The following is a 25,744-nucleotide window of genomic DNA, read 5'->3' as shown; positions in this document are numbered from 1 at the left end:
ATAATAAACTAATATTTGGAGTCTTGATTCAGATTTAGCTGTAAATTGGAAAAAAAAATACCCTGAGAGACAAGGAAACCATGTTGCCTTAGGAGTCTGAACTGAAGAGCCGTGGAGTACAAATCCCCAGTTTCCTTCGCATACCTTCTTTCATAAATGGACGTCAAAATTTTCTCGATTTCCTCCTCGAAATGGTAACATATTCCCATTTTTTGTAAATCATCGATCACTTCCAACTGATCAACGGCCAACAAATCTTGACCCTCGAGCATTATTTTCACTTGCTCCTTCAGTTCACAGGCCCTCGTCGCGTACCTCTCGTCCTACAGAAAATACACGAGAATGCAGTAAGTGAAATCTTCAACAAGACATGCAGCCTGCACCAATATAAACTATATATTACAGCGTATTCACTGCTCAACGACTGTATAAAATCGAAATCCCAAATGGGAGGCTTGTAATTTGCGGAGCGCCGGTTCAATAATGCTTCATCGCAAGACGGCGCAGTCGCCGAGCAAGAAATAAGGGTTTTTGAAGATGAAGGGGACATTTTTGAAGCCAGTTTCCTGCCAAAAGTCCCAAGATTTTTGGGTTGCTTGATCAGAAAAATTAGTGTACGCATTAACATTGTAGCCATTTATGAGAACTTTGTTATCTTTTTTCTCGTTTTGGGTGTTGAATGGATGGGGCTACTGCTACACTACTTTCTATTATTAGAAATAAGCTGTACTTTCACCGTGTTAGAAATGATGATATACTCACTACTACAAAAAGGCAAACGACAACGGTCGTTGCCTTCTTAAAACTGTTGTAATTGAGGGTGTTGTTGAAAGTCAGTTCAACGACAACGGTTTTTATCCGTTGTGATATCCGTTGTGATAGGTCACTTTTGCGACGGTTTTTAAAAACCGTCGCTAAAAACATTTAGCGACGGTTTTAACTTAAACCGTCGCTAATTCAAAATTAGCGACAGTTCAATAAATCGTCGCTAGTTCAAATGAGCGACGGTTTACGTTACCGTCGCTAATTTGAAATTAGCGACAGTTACCAATCAAGACTGTCGCTAATATTAGCGACGGTTACACAATTTCCGTCGCTAATTTGTTTCGAAAAATAAAAAAAATACTTTTAATAATTTAATAAATCTAAGAAAAACTTATAATCGAAACTAAAATCGTGTAAAAGAAAAAAAATTTAAGTGTTGTGAAATAGTAAAATCGTGTAAAAGAGAAAAATTTTACGTGTTGTGTGAAATTGTATAAGAGAAAAAAAATTTTGAAGTGTTATGTAGTGGTTAGAAAAATTTTAGGTGTTGTTTGAAATTGTGTAAGAGAAAAAAAATTTTAAGTGTTGTGTGAAGTGATAAAATGGTGTAAGAGAGAAAAATTTTAAGTGTTGTGAAGTGGTGAGAAAAACTTTAAGTGTTGTGTGAAGTGATAAAATGATGTAAAAGAGAAAAATTTTAAGTATTGTGAAGTGATGTGGAGGAAGATGGACCGAAAATGTGATATTTATAGACAATTTGCGACGGTTGTTGTTTAAACCGTCGCTATTGGCGACGGTAATGTTGAAATCGTCGCATAATTTAAATTTGCAACGGTTTATATTTTAACTGTCGCTAAAATTAGCGACGGTTTCAGGTTTTGTAAAACCGTCGCTAATTTTTAACATGCGACGGGTTTTGTTAAAACCGTCGCTATAATCAGCGACAGTTATTTTAAAACCGTCGCTAAATTTAAAATTAGCGACGGTTTTTGAAACACCGTCGCTAAATATTGCAACGTTTTCCAAAACCGTTGTCGATTATCCAAAAAAACACGCTAATAGACAACGGTTCATAGAACCATTGTCATTGACCCTAAAAAAATGCTCAAAGACAACGGTTTTATAGAACCGTTGTAATTGACCCCAAAAACCGTTGTCTTTGACCCTCAAAAGACACGGATTTGGATAAAACCGTTGTTAAAAACATACGACAACGGTTTTTCACATAAACCGTTGTCGTATATGCGTTGTTGTATGCAGAATTTCTTGTAGTGACTATGGGATCTTCAAAGTATATACTTCACATTCCAATTTTAATATCACATATAATGCTACAGTTAATCGATCAATTTCACTAATCGGACAAGTTTTATGCAGCTAATTATATTATTAGATACACAAAAAAATCTCATGCATCATTCTTTATAAACAAAAATTCACATGAGATGGTCTCACGAGTCATTTTGTAATACAAATATTCTATTTGGGTCATTAATGAAAAATATTAATTTTTATGTTAAATGTAACGCTTCAAATTCGATTATTATCCTACTGTACCAAGACGAGTCTTTCCAACGTTATGTCCTCACTCACACGCACCCTAAGCAGTTTTGTCACGTCCCACGGACGGGGTTGGTCGACATCGGCGTTGCTCTCAAATTTACATTCGAAAACAACAAGCCTCAGAAGTACAGAATTCAAAAACTAGTCTTTTTATTCATAATACTGAATATTACATTGTCTGATACAAGCTCAAATAATAATGTTTTACAGCGGAAATGTAAAACCAGATATGACAATATCTTAACAGATGCAGCGGAATAAACATAACTAAAACTGAGAAAAACAACAGTCTTCTTCACCAGTCCCACAACTGAGTCCGCTCTTCTTCTTCTAGCATTTCTTCCGGGTTCTTATCTGAGATGGGTTTGGTAGGAGAGTGATATGGTCGTCACTCAGTAAGCAGAGGCGGGAATAATCTCCCAGTTTTCCAAAAACCATTTTTAACAGAAACAGTAATACAAGTAATATACAGAAAACTCTTACTTTCAGAATAGGAATCAGAATTCAGAATTAACATGATTCAGAACAGAAATCAGAATTAGTAAACACTGAGCACGATAGTGAATTTCATGGCTAAACTGATATCAGTCCCCTATATGTTCTCTCCTTTAAAGGGTGAGGCCAGAAATCAGAAATCAGAATTCAGAATTGTTTCAGAATATATATTACTACCATTAGTTCATTAAGTTTCTGTGCTTCAAAAATCAGAGATCAGGAATACATAAAACAGAAATTATCAAACTAATTTCAAGATATTTATACATAAACCCACTTACTGTAATTTGCTAGAAATTTCGGTTGAAGTCTGGAATCTGCTGTTCTCGCTACTGGTTTCTACTGCTCCGAAAAATGCACTCTCTTAGCTCTAATTTCAAGTGATAATTCAAGACTTGTGTAACAACAATTTCAGAGATTGAGGGTGTTAGTTATAGGCAGAAATATGACTGTTGGACTCCCTATTAATGGCCATAATCTGCCATGATGTGCTATTAACAGTCTTTATTCCATGTTAAATGCTTCAGTTACAAGCTCTAATCTGTATCAGTAGCTTATCTGCTGAAATCTCGCTACTGAACTTCTTCTGCTGCTGGATTCTATCTGCTGGATTTTTTCTGCTAGAAAGATATCAGCTTCTGAAAATTAGTTGCTGCTGGATTTATTAGCTTCTGCTGAAATGCTAACTACTCCTGGAAATGCTAGCTACTGCTGGAATTTCAGGTCCTCACAAGTTTCTTAGGGGGACACTCATCCCAGAATTGTTTCGAGTCAAGCACGCTTAACTTTGAAGTTATTATGTGATGAACTCCCGTCGAATTTGGGACGTTACACTAAAAATATTATTTTTTATTGTAAATATGAGCAAAGTTGAATCGTCTCATGAATAAATATCAGTGTGACCGTCTTACAATATACGTACCCTTTTTATTATAATTCCCTGTAACATTCTTAATCAATGAATTGTAACTTCTTTTAACTTTTCATAATCAATACATGTGATCAAATTTAATAATTGGTACACAAATTGTTACTAAAAAAATGATTTCTTCCTATTTAATACAGCTTACAGATTAGACTTGTTTAATTACTAATAACATATCTTGAATTTTATCATACTGGATATTTATTTTTGAATAAAATAAAATAAAGCTCATATAATATCTGTGGAGTGAAGCTTTCTGGATCTCTCGATCTTCTATAAATGAACACATTTATTTAATTGCATGTGTTGTCAAGAAACACCCAAATCCGTCGAAGGGGACACGGAGATTTCGTACGCGTATTTTTTTGACTAATTTATAAGAAGATTCTTGATTTCATGGTTATATATAGTTTTGAAAAAAAAAAAAAAAGAAGATATTATTAGTTGAAAATTGAGGAAATTAAAAACCAATAATGTTCTTAAGCTAAAAAAATTTCCCTAATTTATATATTAATATCGGATGGATTTTGGCCTCTCTTAAATTTGCAAATTTAAAATGTTGTCATGTTTTGGCTTTAAATGACCATATTCAAGATTTTTTTAGAATACTATATTCAAAATTTCAACGAAGTCAACAATGCAAAATGCCAATTACATGAAATTGGAATTTTTACGAGTCTGAACAAAAAAAATCTTATGAGACNTATTGTGTGTGTGTGTGTGGGTTCTACAATGGGTAAGAATTTTTATTTCTGAAAAAATATATGTGGCTTCTACGATGTATAAGATTTTTCCTTTTTTTAATATTGAATAAGACTGGATCTCCTCATTTTCGAGTTATTTATAACTTCAATTTTTTTAAATGTGAAATGAAACCTTCAATATATTTTTTGGGTTTCTCAAATGTCATTAAATTATTGCGATTGTCTTCAAACCATTATTACTTTTATTCTTTATATCTCTCAATCGGCTCAAATTAATATATCGTTTTTATCATATTTAAAGTTCAAAAGTAGAATTTGCTGTATATATCTTATCTTATATATATATTTAAATCGTAAACATATAATAATAATTAATAATATTAATTTATTTCCTACATAATATTTTAACTCAAGTATAAAATGAAACATATAGCAAGTTTAATGTTTAATGAGGCTTGCACGCTTCTAGTATAATACGCGCGATTGATCGACCCTTGCAAGTATAGTTTTCTAGTTTTATTTATTTTATAATAGACCAATCTTCTTTTTTTTTTCCAAAAGATTTATCGATGTTAGGTAAACCTTCATATATGAGTCAGAAGTCTCTTGACCCAAACGGAAAGATAAATCGATAGATGTGCACGAGTAAGTAGATACCCGAGAGAGATGGACAACAAACACCGATCTCTAAAACATACTCCACAATATTTCAGTGTGAAATATGCTCCATACGAGAATCGATCATACTGACATATGATAGAATCAACCAACAGCACCTCAAGTCTTATCAACTTGCCTCAACCTATCCTTTTTTTTTTCTATATAATTGAGGTGGATTTAGGCACAATTTATGGTCGAAAAATTAAAAATAACATATTTTAAATCGAGAAATAAAATAAATCCACCACACGATTCTTACCTGAACACGACAATGGACGTGATCAACGTGGGCTGGAACTTCCAGCCCCATCATGTTTGCCCCATAATTTACATTATTGTCGTGAAATATTTATATATGTGGATGCCATAAGTTTTGTTCCACAACCCCACCAAGTATAAGATCATTGATTGCACATTGTTAAAATTCAGTTTTAATCCGTTATTTTTTGCAATTTAGTATTTTTTTTCGAAAAAATGACGCTGACTTGTGCAATGTATTATCAACATTCTCGGGTAAAAAGACATAAAATTATAGGAAAAATGAAAAGTACATGACTAACATTGGATTTTTATAATATAGATGATCAAAATCGTAACAAGATAAATATATAGAATAAAAAAAAGCATTTTAACAATATATTTTAAGTTTTGTATGTTGTCCAAAACTCTACCTTTCAATCGTTTTTCAAGAGAGACGTACAGTCATTGCCTTCCAATATATTATCAATTAATGCCTACAATTTATCGAAAAGACAGAAAATCGAAGTATGTATAATCCGTTGGTGACAGAAAACAGTAGCCAAATCTATTTCCATTTTACAATCAGATTTTGACTTCAACTCCCCATTGCTTTTATGAAATTAAACTAAGGCGAGATTCAGCAAAAACTCACATAAAAGAAAGTTGGCTCGACAGTCGAAGATCGATGTTCGAACATGCATTCCGACGGGAAGGAAAAACTACTCAAGAAACATAGAGTAGAACAATGAAGCTGCTACAGGGACCTAACACACTTGTCCTAATGTATTTCAAGGAAATGAATATTATTAACAAAATCAAGTACCCAAGTTGTCCAAATATTAGAAATAAAAGTTGGTAATCCATGAAAATTAGAGGACGTTGAAAGTTGCTTATTCTTCAGCACCAGCACTGGCCGAACTCAAGTCCACCGACAAATCGAGGACCTACAAAATCATAGTGAGTTACATAAAATCAAGAAGTTTCTCTGTAATCTTGACAAATCAAATTCACTAGTTCGTGAAATACCTTTCCAGTTATCTTCGTGTACATGGCCAACACATCAGTAACCGTGGATTCAAAGTGTGTCGTCGCATCATAACTCTGAAACACACGATAAGGAGAATGAGTTTTTGATAAGAAATTGTTAAATGAGGTCACATGTACGCATGTATGTGATGTCTGTCTTGAGTCTTGACACAAAAAATATAGGAAAATAGACAGAAGCATAACACCTTAGATATGTAACAATTGTCGGCATCGTTGTCGTTGGTGGGTACAAATGTGTCGTAGGTCTCATAAAAGATTTCGTCAATTGGTCCAAGAAGGTCCACACCAGGCTTTAGTTCGACCTCTGGGTTGTCAGTTTCTGCTTCTGCAGAAACAAATGCTATATATTTTCCTTTAGGAGCCACGTTGTGAGCATACGAGCAGCAGAACAGATACCTTTAGCATAAGAGACATGACCAACTTGAGAGAAACATGATATAAGATATACAAGAGTTTTTCATATCATGCAAATATGACATAAGCAAGTTAACGGACGCACATATCTGATTTACGACCAAGTTGCTTCTGTGGTAGAATGACTTGGGCTGAGTGAGACTCATTGGTGTCTGGAATTGGGTGACTCATGATACAAATAGCACGAGCAACCTTTCCAACCTTATGAACCTGTGGATATAGGCATTCATATTTACACTAGTTTCGTGGAGATCAAGAACATCCAACACATGAACTTGCCTTTTTTTATGTTTTGTGTCATTCTAATTAGTAGTTGGCTGGAACTTAAAGTTACCTTATCAGGTAAATATGTAGGATCGCAGACGACCTTCTTGCATTTAGCAGTTTCTCCTTCAGAGGTTACTCCAATTACCTTTCCATCTGCACCAAACTCCACCTGTAAAATCGAAAAATCTAAAACAATTAGATGGATTGAAATGCAAGGAAAACCTCTCATGTTTGCATTGGTATCAGGGTACAATAAACATGAAAGCTGAAGCCTCTATTCAAAACAGATTCTATAAACAAAAGTAATCTTGCAAGTTGCAACTGTTTAATTTCTTCATCAAAGAAGATTTGAAGATTGAAAACAATACCAAGGGAAGACATGTTCTGCTAACCATTACCTTACATTGTGGCTTGTTCAGCATGTATGTCCCCCCATAAACAGCACTTAACCGTGCAAATGCCTGTGAATTGTGATACATGCATGCTCAATCATGCACCAACTAAAGTAGAATGCAGGCTTTAAACATGAAAATGATATAAAGAAGCACACAAACCTGAGGCAATTCTCCCAGTCCATACAATGGATAGATGTATGGGGATCCCGCTTGGAAACGTGCCAAAGATTCGGCATACAGCTTTTCGAGAGATTCAAATAATAGTTATTAAACACTACCTCTTTAGTAAGAAAAACTTCGCATAAGGACAGATTAAAATTTTTTATAAAAAAATCATGCTTGTGAGAAATATCAAATTCGAACCACATATAGCTAGTCCATCAGAAAGTGTACTCAAAATTTTTAATTCCCCAAATCTATTGCCCAAATACAAAAATAGACTCAAATATCTTCTTCTTAACTGCAATCATTTCCACCAAAATACATTTTCATCAATACCTACACCTCCAACATAATCATCACATCTATATCATTTTTCACCCCCGTAAATTACTATATTATTATAGAATATTTTCATCGAATATATTATATTTTATAATTTTTAAAAAATACTCCAATCTAATTATCATCCACACAAATATCATTTTACATGTAATTAAATAAAATAGTTTTACTGAGAAAAAAAATAGTTGATAAAGAAAATCTTGCATAAATTGATCAAAAAAATTAATATCAATCATACATTTTTTATCTGTCTAACCTTTTCTTAAAATATTTCAGCAAAATATAAAATTTAAGACCAAACATTACAATACACACATATATACACACATATACATATATATACTGATATAATAATATATAAATTAAATTTTCAAAGCAAACATACATCTAACAGTATGTTCTTGCCCCTTTTTCTAGGCTTAAAAGGTGTGGTTAAGAACAGTAAAACTTGATATTCAATTCATTAGACATGCCAACTATAACTATAAAAACATCTACCTTCATTCTCTTAACAAAATCCATAGCTGGCTGATCCAAGTAACTATCATTACTATGGAGTGCCAAAGCATGACCAATAAAATCAATCGTGTCATCTTCGAGTTCATATTTTCTGCATCAGAAAGCAAAGATGGTTTTTAATTTAAATTATACAAACAAGTTTTTTAAACTAACTTTCCATGATGCCATAACCATGTGACATGTAATTCGTCAAATGCAATGGGAAAAATTGACTGACTAGGAGCTAATCAAATAATAATTCCTTGCATTAATTAGTTGAATAGATATTCAAATCTCTACCAAGATCGAGGAAGTGATAAAAATTGCAGCGTGGTTCAATAATATAAAATGCTGAAAAACTAACGCAATAAGTTCTCTCGCTGTGATCGTATCCAGATTCATCCCTTCATGAGTTTTTGGAGTGCTCTCTTCGAATTCTTGCACAAAAATAAAAAACTTTCTTGCACGACGCTTTTCAAACAGCCCCATTAATGGAGATTTTAGTGCTTCAACATCAGTAGCAGGAACTTTATAGATCTGAGGGGATTAAATTTAATAAGATAAGGAGAATGAAGCAAGTAACTGTTAAACTTTACCCAAGCAGCATACCTTTCCTTTGTTGTAAACAAAACTACCATCTACTGCCTTGAAGTTCAGATACTTGGTAACATTCGCATGGATAAGCACCCGTACCAATTTTCCATTCGCCATCATGAACTACAAAATAAAAAATAACATTGAACTCAAATTTAATTATTAAATTTTAAAATTTCAAAGGCGTGAGACATTCTGAGCCAGTCTATTTTCAGAAGTTGAAACTCAACAGCAAAAGTTGCATGAGAATATCTTGAGATTTGATGTATCCATATGACTCACCAACCTTGGAGCATTGTAGCAAAATCGTGGAAGGTAAAAGAGTTAATATCATTAGAAAATCTCAAATACCTTTGGAATCATATCAACATTGTACTCTCTGCTAGCTCCTAATTGCTCTAGGTGCTGGTCATTTCCCCTGAAGCGTTTCCAGAGCTATGGAACCAAATATAAATTGTTAAAACAAACTGGGGAAACCCGACATGAAGTTCAAATAATAATATGGATATTCACTCTACTAATCTATTTTTCTTTGAACGATACGGTTTCTATAGATATTATAAAACAAAACTGACCAAAGGGCTTGGAATTTTGCATTTGTAAGAGACCGTATATATTCCATGATTGTATCGAGTATTACCTGATTTAAATTGAGAGAGCAGGATTCTCCTCCATAATAGTCATTTTTGTCCATGTGAAGCACCTGTTAGGAAAACACAAGATTAAATCTTTGAAGCTCCATCTTTAATAAAATCTGAAGCAATGATGAGTGTAAGTGGACATCAAATTTCACAAAACTCAATTGATCCAGCCGCTAGTTAGTGGACATTAAAACTTGAAAATGCCAAGTTGGATTTGAAATTCATATAAAATCAATCCAAAATTGGAAATGGTTGCACTCTGATTAATTTACGATCATGTATACGCATTTCTGCAGTGCCAAACACACCATTAAATCTACGAATCCAGAAATCATCAGATCCTGTTCTTTCTATGGCAATGACGAACAAGATCAAGACTGCAATCTAGAACAGTTGATTATCTAACTCTTAAATCATACTCAAAAAGGCCAAAAAATTTCTGGTTAATCTGATTAGAAACCAACAAACTAGACCAAAACAATCACTGCAAGCAAAATCAATACACGCAATCATACAAACAATATACCATCCATGCATAAACTCCCATATTATACTATATTCAAAACATCCCAGAAATTTACTGGGCTCAATCCCAGATATCACGGGATGCAAAGCCAACAATCGCAATTACTCACACAATCCTACTTCATTCACAAAAATCCATGCATGGAGAGTGAAGACTAAAAGTACTAACTTTGAGGCCATCAACAGAGAGGAGGCCACTGAGAATGCACTCTTTGAGCCCAGTTCCCAGAACAATCACATCATATTCTTCATCCATCTCGACGAACAAAATTTACCTCAAACTCCAAAAAAAAATTTGCCCAGAAAAAGTGTAGAGAGAGAGGGGGAAGAGAAAACAACATGAAAAAGGGATCAAAGGAGAAAATAGAGTGAAGGAGGAAACGAGAACCGTGGGAGATTTACGAAGCGAACACATTCTGTGCAATGCAGCGGAGCGAGTCTTCAGCGTTTGGTGGGGGTATTCTAATTTATATTATATAGTGTAATAATGTAATTAAAAGAAATACATTTAAAAGACAAATTATAATATTTTGGTATACACTAAATTAAAATCTTATTAATAATCAAATTTTTTTATTAAATATTTCATTACAATTTTTCCCTCATCTCCTATCACGTATTAAAAGTACCGACAATTTTTTTTATTCGACCATTAGTTAAATAAATTCTGGTAAAGATTTTAATAGTATTTTAACATTTTGATTAAAAAATGTTAGCAGATGATTCATAAAAATGTAGTTGAAAGTGTTGTGTTACAATAATTACTCTTGCTCGGGGAGCGATCAAAACTATTTTGTCATATGATTTAAACTATTTGAGTTGTGTTATTATCATCAAGTATCATCACTATTATCGGTCATAACATTTGGTATAGTATCTTTGCTTGGAAAAAGATTGTGACGCTTGACTTGACGTATGATTTAAAAGATTTTATTCAAATAATTATTATTGGTTATGACTTTCGGTATGTGCGGTACCAGAACCTTTTAAATCTATTCAAATTAATTGGACTCCATTTCACAAGTGTTCCAGTTTAGCTTAACGCTTATAATATTAGGTGTCTTTTATATTAGGACAATAACTAATTCATCATCAAAAATATTTGATGTATAATCACCTTGATTTTCAAAATATCATATGATAAGTTGTTTAAATAATAAATTCTGGAGGAAAAGGACACGATTATTCATCAAATATCTATTTCGTCTTGAAATCACGGGAAAATTTTCGATTTACTCTTTATTGTTTTGCCATGTTCTCGATTTACTCTTTATTGTTTTGACATGTCACTGGGTCGTGTTCACTCTCCTCTCATCCTAACCACATAGACGCAAATGATGATTCCTATCGCAGATTCTTTCAGCAACATCTAGCACAATCTTGTTTCGTTTTCTACCTCAAATCCACAGTAATATATTAATTTTGAAAATAATACATGAAAAGAACAAAACTTAGAAATTTTATTCAGACATACTATATATTTTTACAATAGTAAACTCCTATAGAGGAAGAAAAACTTGTTTAGCTATTTATCGTAGCTTGGAATACAAAACACATAAACTAGAATTTTTTTGAAAGAAAATTGAATAAAATGGTTGATGTTTTCAACTTCCTTCTGTCTTTAATATATATGAAAGTCTTGGTGGATTTTAAATATGGACTTTAGACTTGAATTATTGCCATTTGTGGCCGACAGACTTTTGTGGTAGGTGGTCCGATCAAACCACTATTTATTGGTTCGTCACAAAAGGTTGAGTGGTTAATGTTCCATTATTGTAGTGGTTGGATCACATGTTATCTTTATTTTGTCAAGAAATCTCTTGTTTTTATATGGTCCCCATAGAAAACGTGACTTGTGTGGACGGCTTGGACTTGTGTGTGCTGTGTGTTTCCGGTTAGATTTTGGCCGAAAATCTTTTTCGAATTTTGGCTCTTTTTGTTTCGACACTCTGTGACCATCTTCCAACATGAGCCATGTTGCAGAATTTTTTGTGAGTTTCTTTAATCCCGACAGCTTGCTGTTCCACAAAATATTTTTTCTTTTCATATATTTCTTCTGTAAAATTTGTAGTTTTTCATGGTATCGTATTTAACAAAAAATTTCATTTACATAATTTCGATAAAACTTAAATGAAAACTTGACTTTGTCGATCTCCGTGAGACAGACCCATAATCCACATACTTCTAGTGGAGATTTCATCTTCAGTGAATGATGAAACAATATGTGTTTCATTTTCTGGAGGATCGTTGATGAACTTCTGAATAGTCATGTCTGATCTTCTTAACTTGATGAAGTGATTCGTGTGAGCCTTTTCCTGCTGATTCTGGTGCTACACTAAAAAAATAAAGCTTCAAAATATCTCCACTGAACAAATAATAATTGTTCGTCCATGTTTCATGAAGAGCTTCCTGAATCCACTTAGGTAGTGCTGAAATTTTGAAAAGCTGGATGATGTACTATAAACTGAGGCAAGAGCCCTAAATTCATTTCATGTCTTGACCTCCTTAAGATAGAAATTTGGTTTCATCCATATCCTAGGATATTTTCTAGTTATGTCAACACGGATTATGGTTAGGTTGATAAATACTCTTGTTTTTAATTTCTCTCAGATATGTTGATAAACCTGAAATGAAAAAAATATAGGCTCGTTAGTATCAACCTTAGATTTTTCCTTGTCGATTTAAGATCTAAGGTTGATCTCTCCATCTTCAACCCCCAATGGGAAGGTTTGACTTGAGGGCTAGAGATAAGGATCCAGAACTTCAATTTTTGCTTGGGCCGACTAATATAAAGATGATCCTAACTTAGCACTTGTTCTAAGAGTACTTGAATCCCCTGCTCCAGGTGTAGAGCCTTGTATTCGAAAAGTCTCTTATTGAGAAGCCATTAATTTTTCAACAGTATGGAGAATAGGCTTTAATAATACAAACCATAACTGAGTATAAGTATGTAAACAACATGTAATTCGATCAGAGATAGTGCTCTTATCAACTTGTTGTAGCTTACCCGAAATTTCTACATTTAGGACAAGCTTGTTGAACTCGTTTTGAAGCATTTCAAGGTGTTCTCTCAAATGCCTATGTATTTTCATGCTAGCATCAACATTAGCTTTTCATCTCTTGTTAAGAATAATACTAATATAAAAATTATAATTTTGACATAAAATTTGTCATCTTAATAATCTAGCCTCTCTGGTTTAGATTAAATTCTATTTTTCAAGAAACTTTTATGTGTACATTATCAACCTTTAAGGTAAATTATTTTGCAAAAAAAAATAATGGACATTTTTCAAAAGCTTTTTTACTTCATAAAATTCATTTCGTTGATATGATATCGTATGACTTTTGGATATGAGAATAGTCTACTGCAATACCTGCATGATAGTTTTCCATCTGTTGTGAGCTTTGTAATAACCGCTGCACATTACAACCGCTGCACACCAATGATATCTGTATATAATATCACATCATCTTCATCTTGAGCATTAACCATTTTTGGAAGATTTTTGAAAATATCTTTTAGTTGTCTAAGTCTTTTAGTGTGTTCTTCAGTCCATATGAATCTTGCATCTTTATTTAATAATTGACTAAATATTTTCATGTGTTTTGCTAAGTTCTTAATGAAAATTCCAGTAAAGTTAACAATTCTTAAGAAGCTTTGAAGTTTTTCTTTTCTTTTAGTTAATTTGGAGAATTCTGCACATTTTTCACTATATGTTCTTTCATGATTATTCATGTATTCTTGTATAATTATTTCTGACTAATCGATTTCTACTTCAAAGAATTCAATCTTCCTTGCAGTGATGACTGCCTTATTTTCAGATAGGACAATTCATTCCTGTTTACAAACTTTAGAAATTATTTCTAAATATTTAACATGTTCATCTATATTTTTAGATAATATTAAAATATCATCAATATAAACAAACATAAATTATAGATGCATTTACCAATCTCATTCGTAATACTTTTCAGATATAACATTTTTATGATATGGAGAAAGCTGTGAATTTTTTGCTTTCCTCCTTCATCCGAATCTGATAAAATCTAGACTTGCAATCGAATTTAGAGAATATTTTTGCGTTGCATATTGAACTTATTAAATATTCTCTGCTAGGTATAAAATACTCATCAAACTCCAGAATTTTATTAATTTATTGAAAATTAATAACTATTCTAGGTTTGTTTCTTTTGATATCACCATGATTCCTTACAGAAATTCTGGATTGTTATATGGTCATATTTCTGTATTGATTAAACAAATGTCCAAATATTCATTGATAATAATCTGCATATCATTTTGATTAACTATGTTCATCGGATATACTTACATATTACGAACTCATGTATTTTTACTTCTTTTCTTTTAAGGCTGGCTTGGAGTTGGTTTCTTTCCCACCATGCCAAAGGATTTTTATTGTAATTTTCTTTAATCATTTTATTGGCATCTTCTAGGATTATTTTGTTTCTAACTCTATATTTATCTAATGTAAAGCTATTTTGAGGACATCCATTTCTTCCGGTTGGAGGTTTTGTTATGTTTTTATTTGGAGCATTGTTTCCCCAAACTTTCTGTTATATTTCATTTTTGGGTATAGAAATTTTCCTTTATCACATTTCTTGCTGTGAAACTGGATTGGTAAATTTCTATAAAAATGTGTTAGTCTTTGGACTATGATTTTATGATTGCATGGTATTATGAACACTAATCGTCTAGTTTTATTTTTTTGAGTATATGATTTTAACATTTGCGAGAAATTATTTCCTAGTAAAATGTGTTCTATTGTATCATGAAAATAGATGGGTGGTGTTTTCACCTTGTACCAATGTGTTTTCCCAGTATCTCTAATTAACATTTTAGTCATCTTAATTCCTTTATATAAGATTAAGATTCGTTCGGAGAAATCTCGTCCAACAATATGAGGTAATTCTTCTTCCAATTCTTTTGGAAAAATTCTTATTTTTGTTGTACAGATTCTAACCCCTAAACCAATATAAGTAGCAAAGTATTATTCTTTATATTATTCATATAACATTCCTACTGGAATGTATATCGAGAATGAGACTCGTGGTCATTGAATTTTCCATATTCTTTCTTCTTCCATAAATTCCATCTCATTTTCAATGTTTATATTCCTCGAGAAATTCTAACCCAAAAACCAATTAATCTGGTTTTTTTTCCTGAAATTCCTTTGATATAAAATTCCAATTCACTGATGTTTATCATTTCTTGATAATTTCATATCTAAGTTGTTCAAATAATGGATGGTATTACAAGGAAATTGATTTCTTTGTCTTATAATATCGAATAATATTTCAACTTCCCTCCATCCTTCTACACATTTTTTCCTATTGTTGAAAAGCTTTTCGTTACCGGTTGAATTTCTTGTACAAGTGTTTTTTCCCACCCGTGACTTGTGAGCATATCTCCCTGAAAATATAGTATCTTTGGTTCTAATCTAAAACTTTGATTTCTTTGTAGAATCGATTTGTTTTGGATCTGGATATATATTTCCTGTATTAAAAGAAACTCGATTCTTTCTGGATAAATTATTTGAGCAACTTTTCTGAATATCTCTGGAATTTCTATAAACTCATTTCTAATAAACAATTCTGAATGATGTGTATCATAGAGATCATATGAAATTTGATAAGTAATAGACTACGAGCTATTACCTTTTTTCATTAGCATTTTTCCTTGAAGGTTTGATGTAACGTCAAGGCTCGATTGAAATTTCGACTTTTCATATTGTAGGCAATTCTTAGATAAATTACTTCTATAATTTTTCTTGCACAGAGATTTCATGAGATAGTTCTCATTATCGAATTTTGAAGATTACTCATTCCTTTATCACATATAGCAATAACAAGAAGTGAATATATCCCTTATTTAAAAGTGACTTTTTATCTTGATTTGGACTGCTCCAATATGAATGCATGACATGGTTCATGTTATTTCTAGCTTGAGTTTTTGTAATTCCTCTTTTATTTCTTAAAAATTAATTAATTGAGTCTCAATCTGATTTCCCGTTAGTTCCATGGAAATTGTCATTTCCTTTCCGGAAACCTTATAAATTATATGATGTTTTCTGTTCTTATGCCAAGATTTCCTAAAAAAAATATTTATATGTCCTGCAGAAAATCCTTGATATCTCTGTAGGTTTGGAATTTCTCTCGTGATCTTGTGTGCCATGTTATGAGATATGGTTGTCTCGTTAAATAAATCGGACAAATATTCGTGTGTTTCGTGTCTTAACACTTCGTCTTTAGTTAGATGATGATTTTTACCATCAAATTTTTCTTGACTCAAGATTTCTTCATCTTCATAAATACTCTCGTCCAAGTGAATGTTTTCAAACTTGTATATTTGAACTAGATCTTGGCAATAAACCGCTTCTTTGATATATAGAGTTGATTTGAAGCGTCTTGCCACCTTTCTATCATTTTCTGGATAGTTGGTCGAAATATGACTTCTTGCTCCACATGTCCAGCAATTAAAATCTTTTAAATTTTTATTGGCTTTGGTGTGAGCTCTTTTGAAAGTTTTCTCTGCTGGTGTTCGACCCGTATTTTGATATGAGTTTGATGATTGGAATGACATCTTATTCATTGATGGTCCACTTCTTTGTCCATTATAAGATCTGGATTTTTGCTTAGACCATATTGTTCTTGTTTTCCAAGAACTTTCTCTACTTTTTCCCATTTCGGACATAAAGATTAGATCTAAAACTTTTCATTTTTTGTCTTTGTTGCTTACTTATAATTATTATAGGAAGATCATTTTCTTTGCAACATAGAGGAGTATGTTTATTAATACTCTTAATTATTTGTAATTGTTTTGTAATGGCATCATATGGCACCATTCTGCCATTTTTTCTTTAAGAAAATAGCTCGTCTGGTAGGAGTAACTGGATTTCTAATAATATATTCCCTTATTAGCATTTCTCTCCATAGACTTGACATCTTAGTGAAGAAAATTTGCATTAATGTATTTTCTTCGACTCCTGAATTTTATATATATTTATTGAATAACATAATGTATTCATATACTAAACAGATTTCATGTAATTCAAGACTATGCAAAGCTTGAGTATATTTCTTTTTCTTCTTTGTATTTTGATTATTTATACATAGCTTGAGTATATTTATTTTTCTTCTTTGTATCTTGATTATAAAATAGTCTACCCCTATAAACTGGCATTTAAATAGGGTAGCCATTTTCTTGCTATCTCGCTAAGATATTTTCCGGCTTGATTTCTGTTGAAGTCATTCTCAGACAATTTTGACTGATCTCATAAGACTCGTTTCTAAAATTTTAATGAATTGTAGTTGATGAGATTAAGTGTTCATGTTGTGATTCTCGTAGTTGATGTTCAATCATCTACGAGATCTTCTCAATTTTTTAAGTGCGTTACGTCAAGGCTAAACATAACCTCGTAATGATGTATTAGTTCTAAAACAGTCTTTCCATATGGTGTACGGTGCAAAGGAATTTGATTCTTTCTTGACCTTGTTCCTGTTGGTTGTGCTTCTCCACCAACTTGAAAATCACTTTGGGATCCTTTCATGTTGTATCATAGGATCTCACACTTTTCTTTGGTGGTTCTTGAGAAATTATTTTGTTAACTAGGGGTTATTCACCTCGGTTGTGTTCAATTTTAGATCTACGATATTGAGGTTTGCAAAAAACACTGCATGGTCTTGGAGATCATCGAGATCAATCCTTTCTATTATTGTCATCAGATTATTTTCTTTTCTGATACATTTTTAATGAGATTGATCATTTCTCGATATCAGTGAAAGATTTTTCCACTACCTTGACATTCTCTCTTTAATGTAACAAAGGTTTTATTACAAAAGATCGTGGTAACATTCCTCCTGAAATCATATTACTAGAACTAGGTTGTTGTTATAGGGTTTGAATTTTTGTTTGACTATCCGTGTAATTATTAGAAAATAATTACACGGATTTTTGATAAAAATCTCGTCATCGACAAAAAAGTTACTAAAACTAAATAATAATAATTACTATGTCTGAATTAAAAACACAAGCTCTGATATTTCATTACTCCGTGTAATTTTTTTCTAATAATAATGAAACCAAAGTATTTTGGATATTTTTGAAAGTTTTTTAACTTAAAGGATTGAGCATAATTAAAAGATTCAAGACTAAATTGATATAATAGTTTTCAAATTAAGATTCAAGACTAAATTGATATAATAGTTTTCAAATTAAGACTATAGTTAAATATTTGGAACCAAAATGAATTCCTCCAAGTTAATTTTTTATACCTAAAAAAGATTGATATATCGTGGCTATATTTAGACACTCGAAATGAAGAGTACAAATTGCATTTGCATCACAAATATTTTTCATAGTTAACATCTAATAGGGAACCGATCAAGTAGGAGAGTCGTACATTTATCAAAGCATTTAAATTTAAAATATAAAGAAAATCGGAAACATCCGGTCCAACTTAACACAAAAAATAATAAATTATTATATATATTAATCTTATATTAACCCAAATTAAGAGAACCCACAGTTCTCCACTGCTTGCTTGCTGAATGTCATCAACCCTTCTCTTGATGAATAGTTTACAGGCTGCAACAATCGGTAAACCATATTTGAGAATTATGGTTTTAAACCAGATGATAATTAAGCAAAAATTAAATTTTCATTAAAAATAAAACGATCGTTAAGCATAGTTATGTACCAAAGCCTGAGGGAAGTATCGGAGTCGCTTTTGTCCTCAGCACAGAGCACGAAGCTATGACTGTTAGTAATGGAGCCTGCTGAATTCCCTTGATCAACTTCAACTGCCATTCTCATGCCTTCATAGCTCTGCATCAAACATGTACATGAATATGTATAGCTCATGCATGTAGTGCATATTTTTTAATGCATCTAATTAACGATGTGTGTTTTCATGTATTTCACCTCTTATTTTTAGAACAAAGGTTGTGTTTCGGGAGAAGAGTTTGAAATTAATGGATTTCGATTGTAGTTTTATTGATTACAATGAAACAATTGATCAAATATTAAATCTATTTCTGACTTGTTTACACATTATTAATACAAAGTAGAATGTATTTCAAATGACATTATAATTAAGTGAACTTGAAATCTATCGTAATTAACATGAAATATTATATAAACATGTAAAGGTGAAATTTAAAATTTATGATCTTACTTCTCTAAACAATAAAAATATATTTGAAATCTATGAACCCATTGATTTGAAATATATGAATCCAAACATAACCTAAAATACTTTCAAATGCAAGCGGTATGATAGACAATAACCGAAACAATCAGCTTGTCATTATAAATTGCATAAAGATTAACAATTACTTAAGCCATGGGAAAATTGAAGTGATAGTCTATCTTTGCTTCTTTGCGATTTGGTCATTTATGATATAAAATTTCATTATTCATCATGTATCTTTCGATTTTTTTGTAATTTTAATCTTTTTCTTCATGATTGCTACGTCATGTTTGTAAAATGTCTAAAATTATAAAAAAAAATAAAGGTAGCAGACTAAGACAAAAATTTGATAATATAAATGACCAAAATTGCAAAGAGACAAATGTACAAGACTAAAAATATAATTTTCTCATTTTATATTGTGTATAAAAACCACAGGTCTTGAAATGAGAGTGGTCAACATATATAAAGAACCAAAATCATAAACTAACTCGCGTAACAAAAATTGCAATTTTTTTGGGAAAAGCTAAAAATCACCTCTGCTTGTTGTTTCAACCGTGCATTTTCTTCAATTAGCTCTGATTCCTGGAAGTTTTAGACAACATTTTACGGCCATTAATATTCTTGGATTAATTAAAATCAAGGTCATAAATCAGGTCTGGTTTCAGTACATGCCTTAGACTTGAGGATGCTGATTTCATTCAAGAACTTCTCATCCTGTGACATAAAAAATATAGCAATTTTAAGCATACGCCACATAATTTCATAATTTTGTATATAACGAAATATATAACCGAGCATAACAAATTATTTTTTCCGTAAATATGCATTGTAGTCAATTTAAACAACTATAAAAAAGTAAATTGGCTTCCGATAATATTTCATAAATTATTATTATTGTATTAGCAAAAGAATTAAACAATATACACCGAGCCCCGTGGACTTAAAGAGTGTTATAGAATTGAGACAACTTAACCTTAAATTTTCCAACACGGCTTAATCCTCCTTCCACAAATTTCTCTAGTCTCATCAAATCATCCAAGCTAAGTCCTTCAAGCTCTTCTCCNTTAAACACAAAAGATGTAATGACTCGAATTCTTATTTGAATGAAATATTAATTAAAAGATGATTAAACGGTTGTTAATTAAACATTATTAAGGAATTGATAATTCGATATCGATTGGTCGAGATCCAGCTAATTTAAAATGGATAACCCAATCTACTTCAAATTACATTATCCTGAGAAATTCAACTAGACGAATGAGATTGTAACATATGACAGATAAGAATGATTTCAGTTCTTCTGATCTAGTCCGAATGCAGCCTATATATGGAAGCTGATTTCATTTGTTTCTTACACCGCTTCCTTCAGCTACTATCTCTCGAGTTCTAGTCATATACCTTAGGTTTTCTAGCCAGTTTCTAGGGAAGTTTGGTGTCGAGAAGTTTCGGAGTTAGTATCGATTCGAAGAGGGGTCGGTGAACCGGGACGCAGATCGAGACATCATCAGCGGGCTGACAACGGACGCAGGTATAATCCTAAAGCCTTAAATAGTGATGTAAAGGTCATCAGGAAGAACTTTGAAGCATGTTTGGTAATTCAGGATCCGGCTTGATAGTGATTTCATTATGTTGGTATTGTCTAGGTTCAGACGAGTAAACTTTCTATCAGACTGTTTTAGTAAGATACGTGATGTAATGATTGAGATATCCAAACATAGTATACACACTTATATGCTGCATATTTATCTGTTGCATGATACATGTTTTACTGCTTTGGGGTATTATGCATGACATAAAACGTTGGGCCTGATATCTTTTGAGATATACATCGTTTGTTGGGGCCGCTCAGCCCTGTTCTGTATTGTTGACGGTTGGGCATCGAGAGCTAAAGTGTCAGATGGGACCCGCGGGCACCGATGACCTTGAACATTGTAGGTCCACGTCTTGATGATGAGTGTGGAAGCTAAAACATGTCTAGGGCATATCAGAAACTACACACTCAGGTGCTTCTAGACTGAGCATGAGATTCTTGACTTGATCTTTGATTTCCGAGCATATTGCATTTCATATGCATCATATCAGTTTGTATACTCTTACATTCTCGTATTGGACGACTATCGTTCACGTCTTTGTTTTCATCTTGGGCACCCCATTCCAGGGGCAGGTCTTAGGTTGGACGGTTCGGACGACCAAGACAGTGGCTAGAACAGTTGGGTTTTTGGTGGTAATCCAGTGGAGTGTTTATTTGGTTTATCGTATTCTCGTGCATGATTATGTTTTCGATATTATTGTATTAATGTTTAAGACTGAGATTATTGTTATGTTTTCGTTTGGGTTGTAAGATGATTAAGTTATTTAGTTTCCGCTGTTTAATTGTTATCAAGTTTAAATTTTGCATGCTTATTAGTCTGTTTAGTAGTGATTCGGGTAAGGGCGCCACAAAAAGTTTTACTCTTGCAACAAAATCATGTTATGGGTTTATGATGGAGATTGAGAGGAGTGTTTTGAGAGAGAACCTCGCGGTCTCATAACCTCTCAATCCTTTAGAAACTTGCTTTAATTTTTAGATAATTCTTTGATGATTGATCTTTCACTGCAAATAAGCATCTTATATATATTGGAGTCTAGCTAAAGACGATTTGGCTCTTTGAATGCTTTGATTTCACATAACTTGTACACTATTATTTGCATGTAAATCGTTTCTAAATCAGCTCTGAAATCATTCGACTGTTTACAGATGCTGATCTGTTAAATCTTCCTATGTTCACAAAACACTTGGTATTAAGCTTGCTGGATGACACCTGAACTAAATTTCTAACCCTTTGCTAATCTGTATGTACTGTCCAAGATCAATGCTTGTTAGGTTTTTTTCTGGACATCCCAACCAATAATTGACAAGTTCCACTAATGCTCTTGCCGGTAAAAAATGTAAGAACCCAATCTCACTGTGACACTCACAATATAAAATGCACACGCAGAAGTATTCAATGATTAAAAACATATATAACAAAGTTAGAAATCGTGCAACTAATTTACCTGATCAACAAGGAGAGGTTGCTGGCCTGGTTTATTATAATTATCCGTTTGCGTAGTATACCTTTTAATGAGTTGCATCATGCTTCAAAGACACAAGAAACAGTCAAATTTTGGGTTAAGGTTAGTTTCCTCATCTTTAACCGAACGAGTATGTACAAGAACAAGTTTCCATAAGAAGTATAGCATAATTTTCAGGTGAAATCGTCTACTTCGTTTTACGTTTAGATTGGTACGTAGTTTGATATTTTATCATTTTAACAAATCTTGAATCTATAAAATCTAATTGCATGCATGTACATGTGGGATCTTGATCATCTTCTGCGTTCAAGAAACAAAATTTGGTAGAGGGCTTCCATTACAAAACAGTTTATAGACAAAAAAATCCAGGAAAAGAAACAATGAGTAGAGTTAGTCTATCCTCCATGGGAAGTGATTCTCCTCGTATCCCAACAGCATTAGTTCATTTGGTTCATCGCATATTAATGGAAGTTAATATCATTTGTTGATGATATAAGGATTAAAGTTTCAACACATCATAAGGTGAGAAGCACTTCCGGTGTAGGATAGAAAAATCCTTGATAATCTTCTCACCAGATTGGCAAAATTCCAACATCTAGCATACATGATTGGTGCGATAATACATGTTTTCTACGTATTAGATGCACGACTGCGAGTTTCTTTTTCAATTGACAAGAGCCATTCAGCTAGGTGTGCGCATATAATATGAGATTGAAACACAATTTGAACATAAAAGCTAGACTGATTTCAACTACAAGCTAGACGCTCGCCACGCATTAACTCACAAAACAAATTTTCAAATGGACAAACTTAGTAAGATAGTTCCCTTTCTTGTTTAACATGAAGAAAAAAAAAATGATATTTTCCAGTTTGGCAAAGAGAACATAGGTAATTAGTATATGATAAAATAAAAATAAAAAAATAATAAATAGCGAAATTTCAAGTTCCATTTTCTTTCATTAAAATCATAGAGTTAATCCATCTTGGACAACGAGGTCCTCAATATAATAGGAAAAAGGTTGAAAGAGAGAACACCACAATATGGCTACAAAATCTTCTTCTTTTTCTTTGTACTTAATTTAATTCGCAGATAAAGTTGATTCGTTATCAATTAACATTAATGGAAAAGATGGATTAATGGTTACAAATTCTTATTTATTCAAATCGATAAAGATTATATAATTTATCCTGTTGACATAAATGAAACTTCTTTCTTAGTGAAAAAACGAAAAATATATGCACCATTTTCAAAAAAAATAAGCTTCAGTCCAAAAAAAAAAAGGGATCCCGTGTATGATCTTAATTGAGACCGTGACTTACGTGACTTTGATTTGATAAATATACCTATAATATACAAAATCAAACATTACGATATATGGCATTGTACTATTTGATTTGATTGATCGTGGAAAATAAAAACAATATTACGTAAATGAAAATTTCTTTGGGATTTTACGGTACGGAAACAGTAACATTTATGTTGATACAGTCTCTATTTCTTGGCGTCTTCTCTAAAAAGACATGCCCACAGACCCTACTCCCCGCAGCATATTATCAGAAACATAATCATACGATAATATACATATATATATGTATGTATTTATTCAGTCGTCCTATGTATACACACAGAGACATACACAGTGACCTCAATTTATGTTTTGCTCAAGACAACGGATTTCAACTGTCATACCAAAGATTTACGGATCTGGATCTTTTTCGAATTCATTGAGACTAAGAATATAAAAAAGATTGGTGTGGTTCTGCTGTGTGTTTCATGTTTTGTTTGAACTGGAGACATATGATATAGACTTCGAACAAAAGACTCGTAGATCTGGGCCTTAGTCCAATGTGGGTTTCGAGTTTCAGCAAATTTTAGAGAACACAGAAAGAAAAGAGAGGGAACAGAAGAGAACCTTGAGCTGGAGAAATCGAAAAGCTTTCCAGTAGCTGAGAAAACAATAAGGGCGATTTCAGCATCACAGAGAACCGAGAGTTCTTGAGCTTTCTTGAAAAGCCCTCTTCTTCTCTTTGAAAAGGTCACCTGCCTCGCCGTCAGGTTGTCAATCTTGTTGATCTGAATCTTTTGCCTCACCATTTTTTTTATCTGATCAAGGCCCGAAAATTAAACTCAAAAGGGAAAACGTACAAGATCTCATACACAGATTAATATATATATATATATATATATATATAAATAGCTTCACCATAACAAAGAAAATATGAATAAGCTTTTGTAAGATTTACGCAGACATGTAAACATGATAGAGTATTATAGAGACAAGGCGATATGGAGATTTTCATGGGTTTGCGAAATGGGTTTTTGATAAAATTAAGGAATACAAAAGGTAAAAACATGTGTATATATATATATACATATATATATATATATATTATTGCTTGTATCGAAGTACACCGATCTGGGAGCAAAATCCCTTTGTTACCAAAAATAAACACAAAAACGACAGAGAATCTCGCAAATTTCACGGCAATAAAAAGAAAGAAAGGGAAGATGAGTCAGATTTCTGCGTCGCATTAGAAATACAAATACTTTAATTTGCTAATTCAGGGAGGAAAGGAAAGGAAAGGACATCACCTCCTCCAAGGGAGAGAGAGATCCAAAATCAAGAAGAAACCCTAGACTACAGACAAGAGAGATAAAGTGAGCTAAATAGCCTACTCTTCTAAGCTGACCCTATGCTAGCTTGATGCATGAGCCCACTCCAATGGTCGGTTCATAACACTCGCTGCAGGAAAATTTTTATTTTTTTATTTTAAACCCAATTTATGTACGGAGGAAATAAAAAGTTGAAAAGGTTTAACCCATATTTTAATTTTAGTCGGGTAACATATTATTTTTGTCTGTTTTACAATTTTGTCTGTTTTCTGACTTTATACTCCTTATCTAGTGCTGAAAACACTAAATAAAAAAAATTAAAATTATCAAAAATTAAAATATAATAATTGTATTTTGTTTAATAAAATACAAATACTTTTGATTTGGAGATGTAAAGACAATATTTTGTTTAATAAAATAAATAGTCTGGTTTAAAAATTCTGTACTTTTGAGACTTGTAGTTTACGATTGTGTGATTGTAAACAACGTCGGTGTCATCCGTCTCAGTTTCGGGACGTGACATTAAGTAGTGTCAGAGCCACCAGATTTATAATCCGTCTGAAAGAAATTTGGGTGAATGCACTTAAATGTTATTAATTGTTATTTTATGTGGAATAATCATCTATT

At 32.4% G+C, this 25,744-nt stretch overlaps 3 protein-coding genes across 4 annotated transcripts in view; all 3 read right to left on the bottom strand.

Moving 5' to 3' along the window:
• The window catches only part of LOC140987232 (terpene synthase 10-like), a 9,642-nt gene extending 8,899 nt beyond the window's left edge, over positions 1-743 (bottom strand). For both annotated transcript variants that reach the window (XM_073455659.1, XM_073455660.1), the window contains exons 1-2: positions 404-743; positions 62-323 (exon numbers count right to left, since the gene is read on the bottom strand). In XM_073455659.1, the coding sequence (XP_073311760.1) occupies positions 62-323; positions 404-637 (496 nt within the window). In that variant the 5' untranslated portion in view covers positions 638-743. The remainder of the gene's footprint in view (positions 1-61; positions 324-403) is intronic.
• A 5,117-nt stretch (positions 744-5,860) lies between these two features.
• Positions 5,861-10,608, bottom strand: LOC140988223 (guanosine nucleotide diphosphate dissociation inhibitor At5g09550). The gene is made up of 13 exons (XM_073457218.1): positions 10,407-10,608; positions 9,712-9,774; positions 9,423-9,506; positions 9,087-9,194; positions 8,842-9,014; positions 8,478-8,589; positions 7,635-7,715; positions 7,479-7,541; positions 7,148-7,249; positions 6,899-7,023; positions 6,585-6,795; positions 6,379-6,453; positions 5,861-6,296 (listed from the first exon to the last, which is right to left on the bottom strand). Exons 1-13 carry the CDS (start codon positions 10,491-10,493, stop codon positions 6,243-6,245), a joined length of 1,338 nt encoding a protein of 445 aa, XP_073313319.1. The 5' UTR covers positions 10,494-10,608; the 3' UTR covers positions 5,861-6,242.
• An 8,035-nt stretch (positions 10,609-18,643) lies between these two features.
• Positions 18,644-24,607, bottom strand: LOC140987708 (MADS-box protein AGL24-like). Its single transcript, XM_073456345.1, has 8 exons — positions 24,417-24,607; positions 22,486-22,567; positions 22,185-22,207; positions 20,423-20,543; positions 20,122-20,163; positions 19,984-20,031; positions 18,932-19,082; positions 18,644-18,801 (listed from the first exon to the last, which is right to left on the bottom strand). The coding sequence occupies exons 1-8, from the start codon at positions 24,596-24,598 to the stop codon at positions 18,758-18,760; spliced, it is 693 nt and encodes a 230-aa protein (XP_073312446.1). The 5' UTR covers positions 24,599-24,607; the 3' UTR covers positions 18,644-18,757.
• Between the last annotated feature and the right edge of the window lie 1,137 nt (positions 24,608-25,744).

Source organism: Primulina huaijiensis, chromosome 11, assembly GCF_012295235.1.
Source record: "Primulina huaijiensis isolate GDHJ02 chromosome 11, ASM1229523v2, whole genome shotgun sequence".
Lineage (NCBI taxonomy): Eukaryota > Viridiplantae > Streptophyta > Magnoliopsida > Lamiales > Gesneriaceae > Primulina > Primulina huaijiensis.
This window is presented reverse-complemented; position numbering and strand designations above follow the sequence as displayed.

What these genes read in the sequence shown, in the direction of transcription:
- LOC140988223 (XM_073457218.1), bottom strand. Translation starts at nt 10,493, where the DNA reads ATGGATGAAGAATATGATGTGATTGTTCTGGGAACTGGGCTCAAAGAG. An exon ending in ACAGCGAGAGAACTTATTGC is followed by an intron (nt 8,590 to 8,841) that starts GTTAGTTTTTCA and finishes TTTCTGATGCAG; the next exon opens with AAAATATGAACTCGAAGATG. An exon ending in ACAATTGTTACATATCTAAG is followed by an intron (nt 6,454 to 6,584) that starts GTGTTATGCTTC and finishes CGTGTGTTTCAG; the next exon opens with AGTTATGATGCGACGACACA.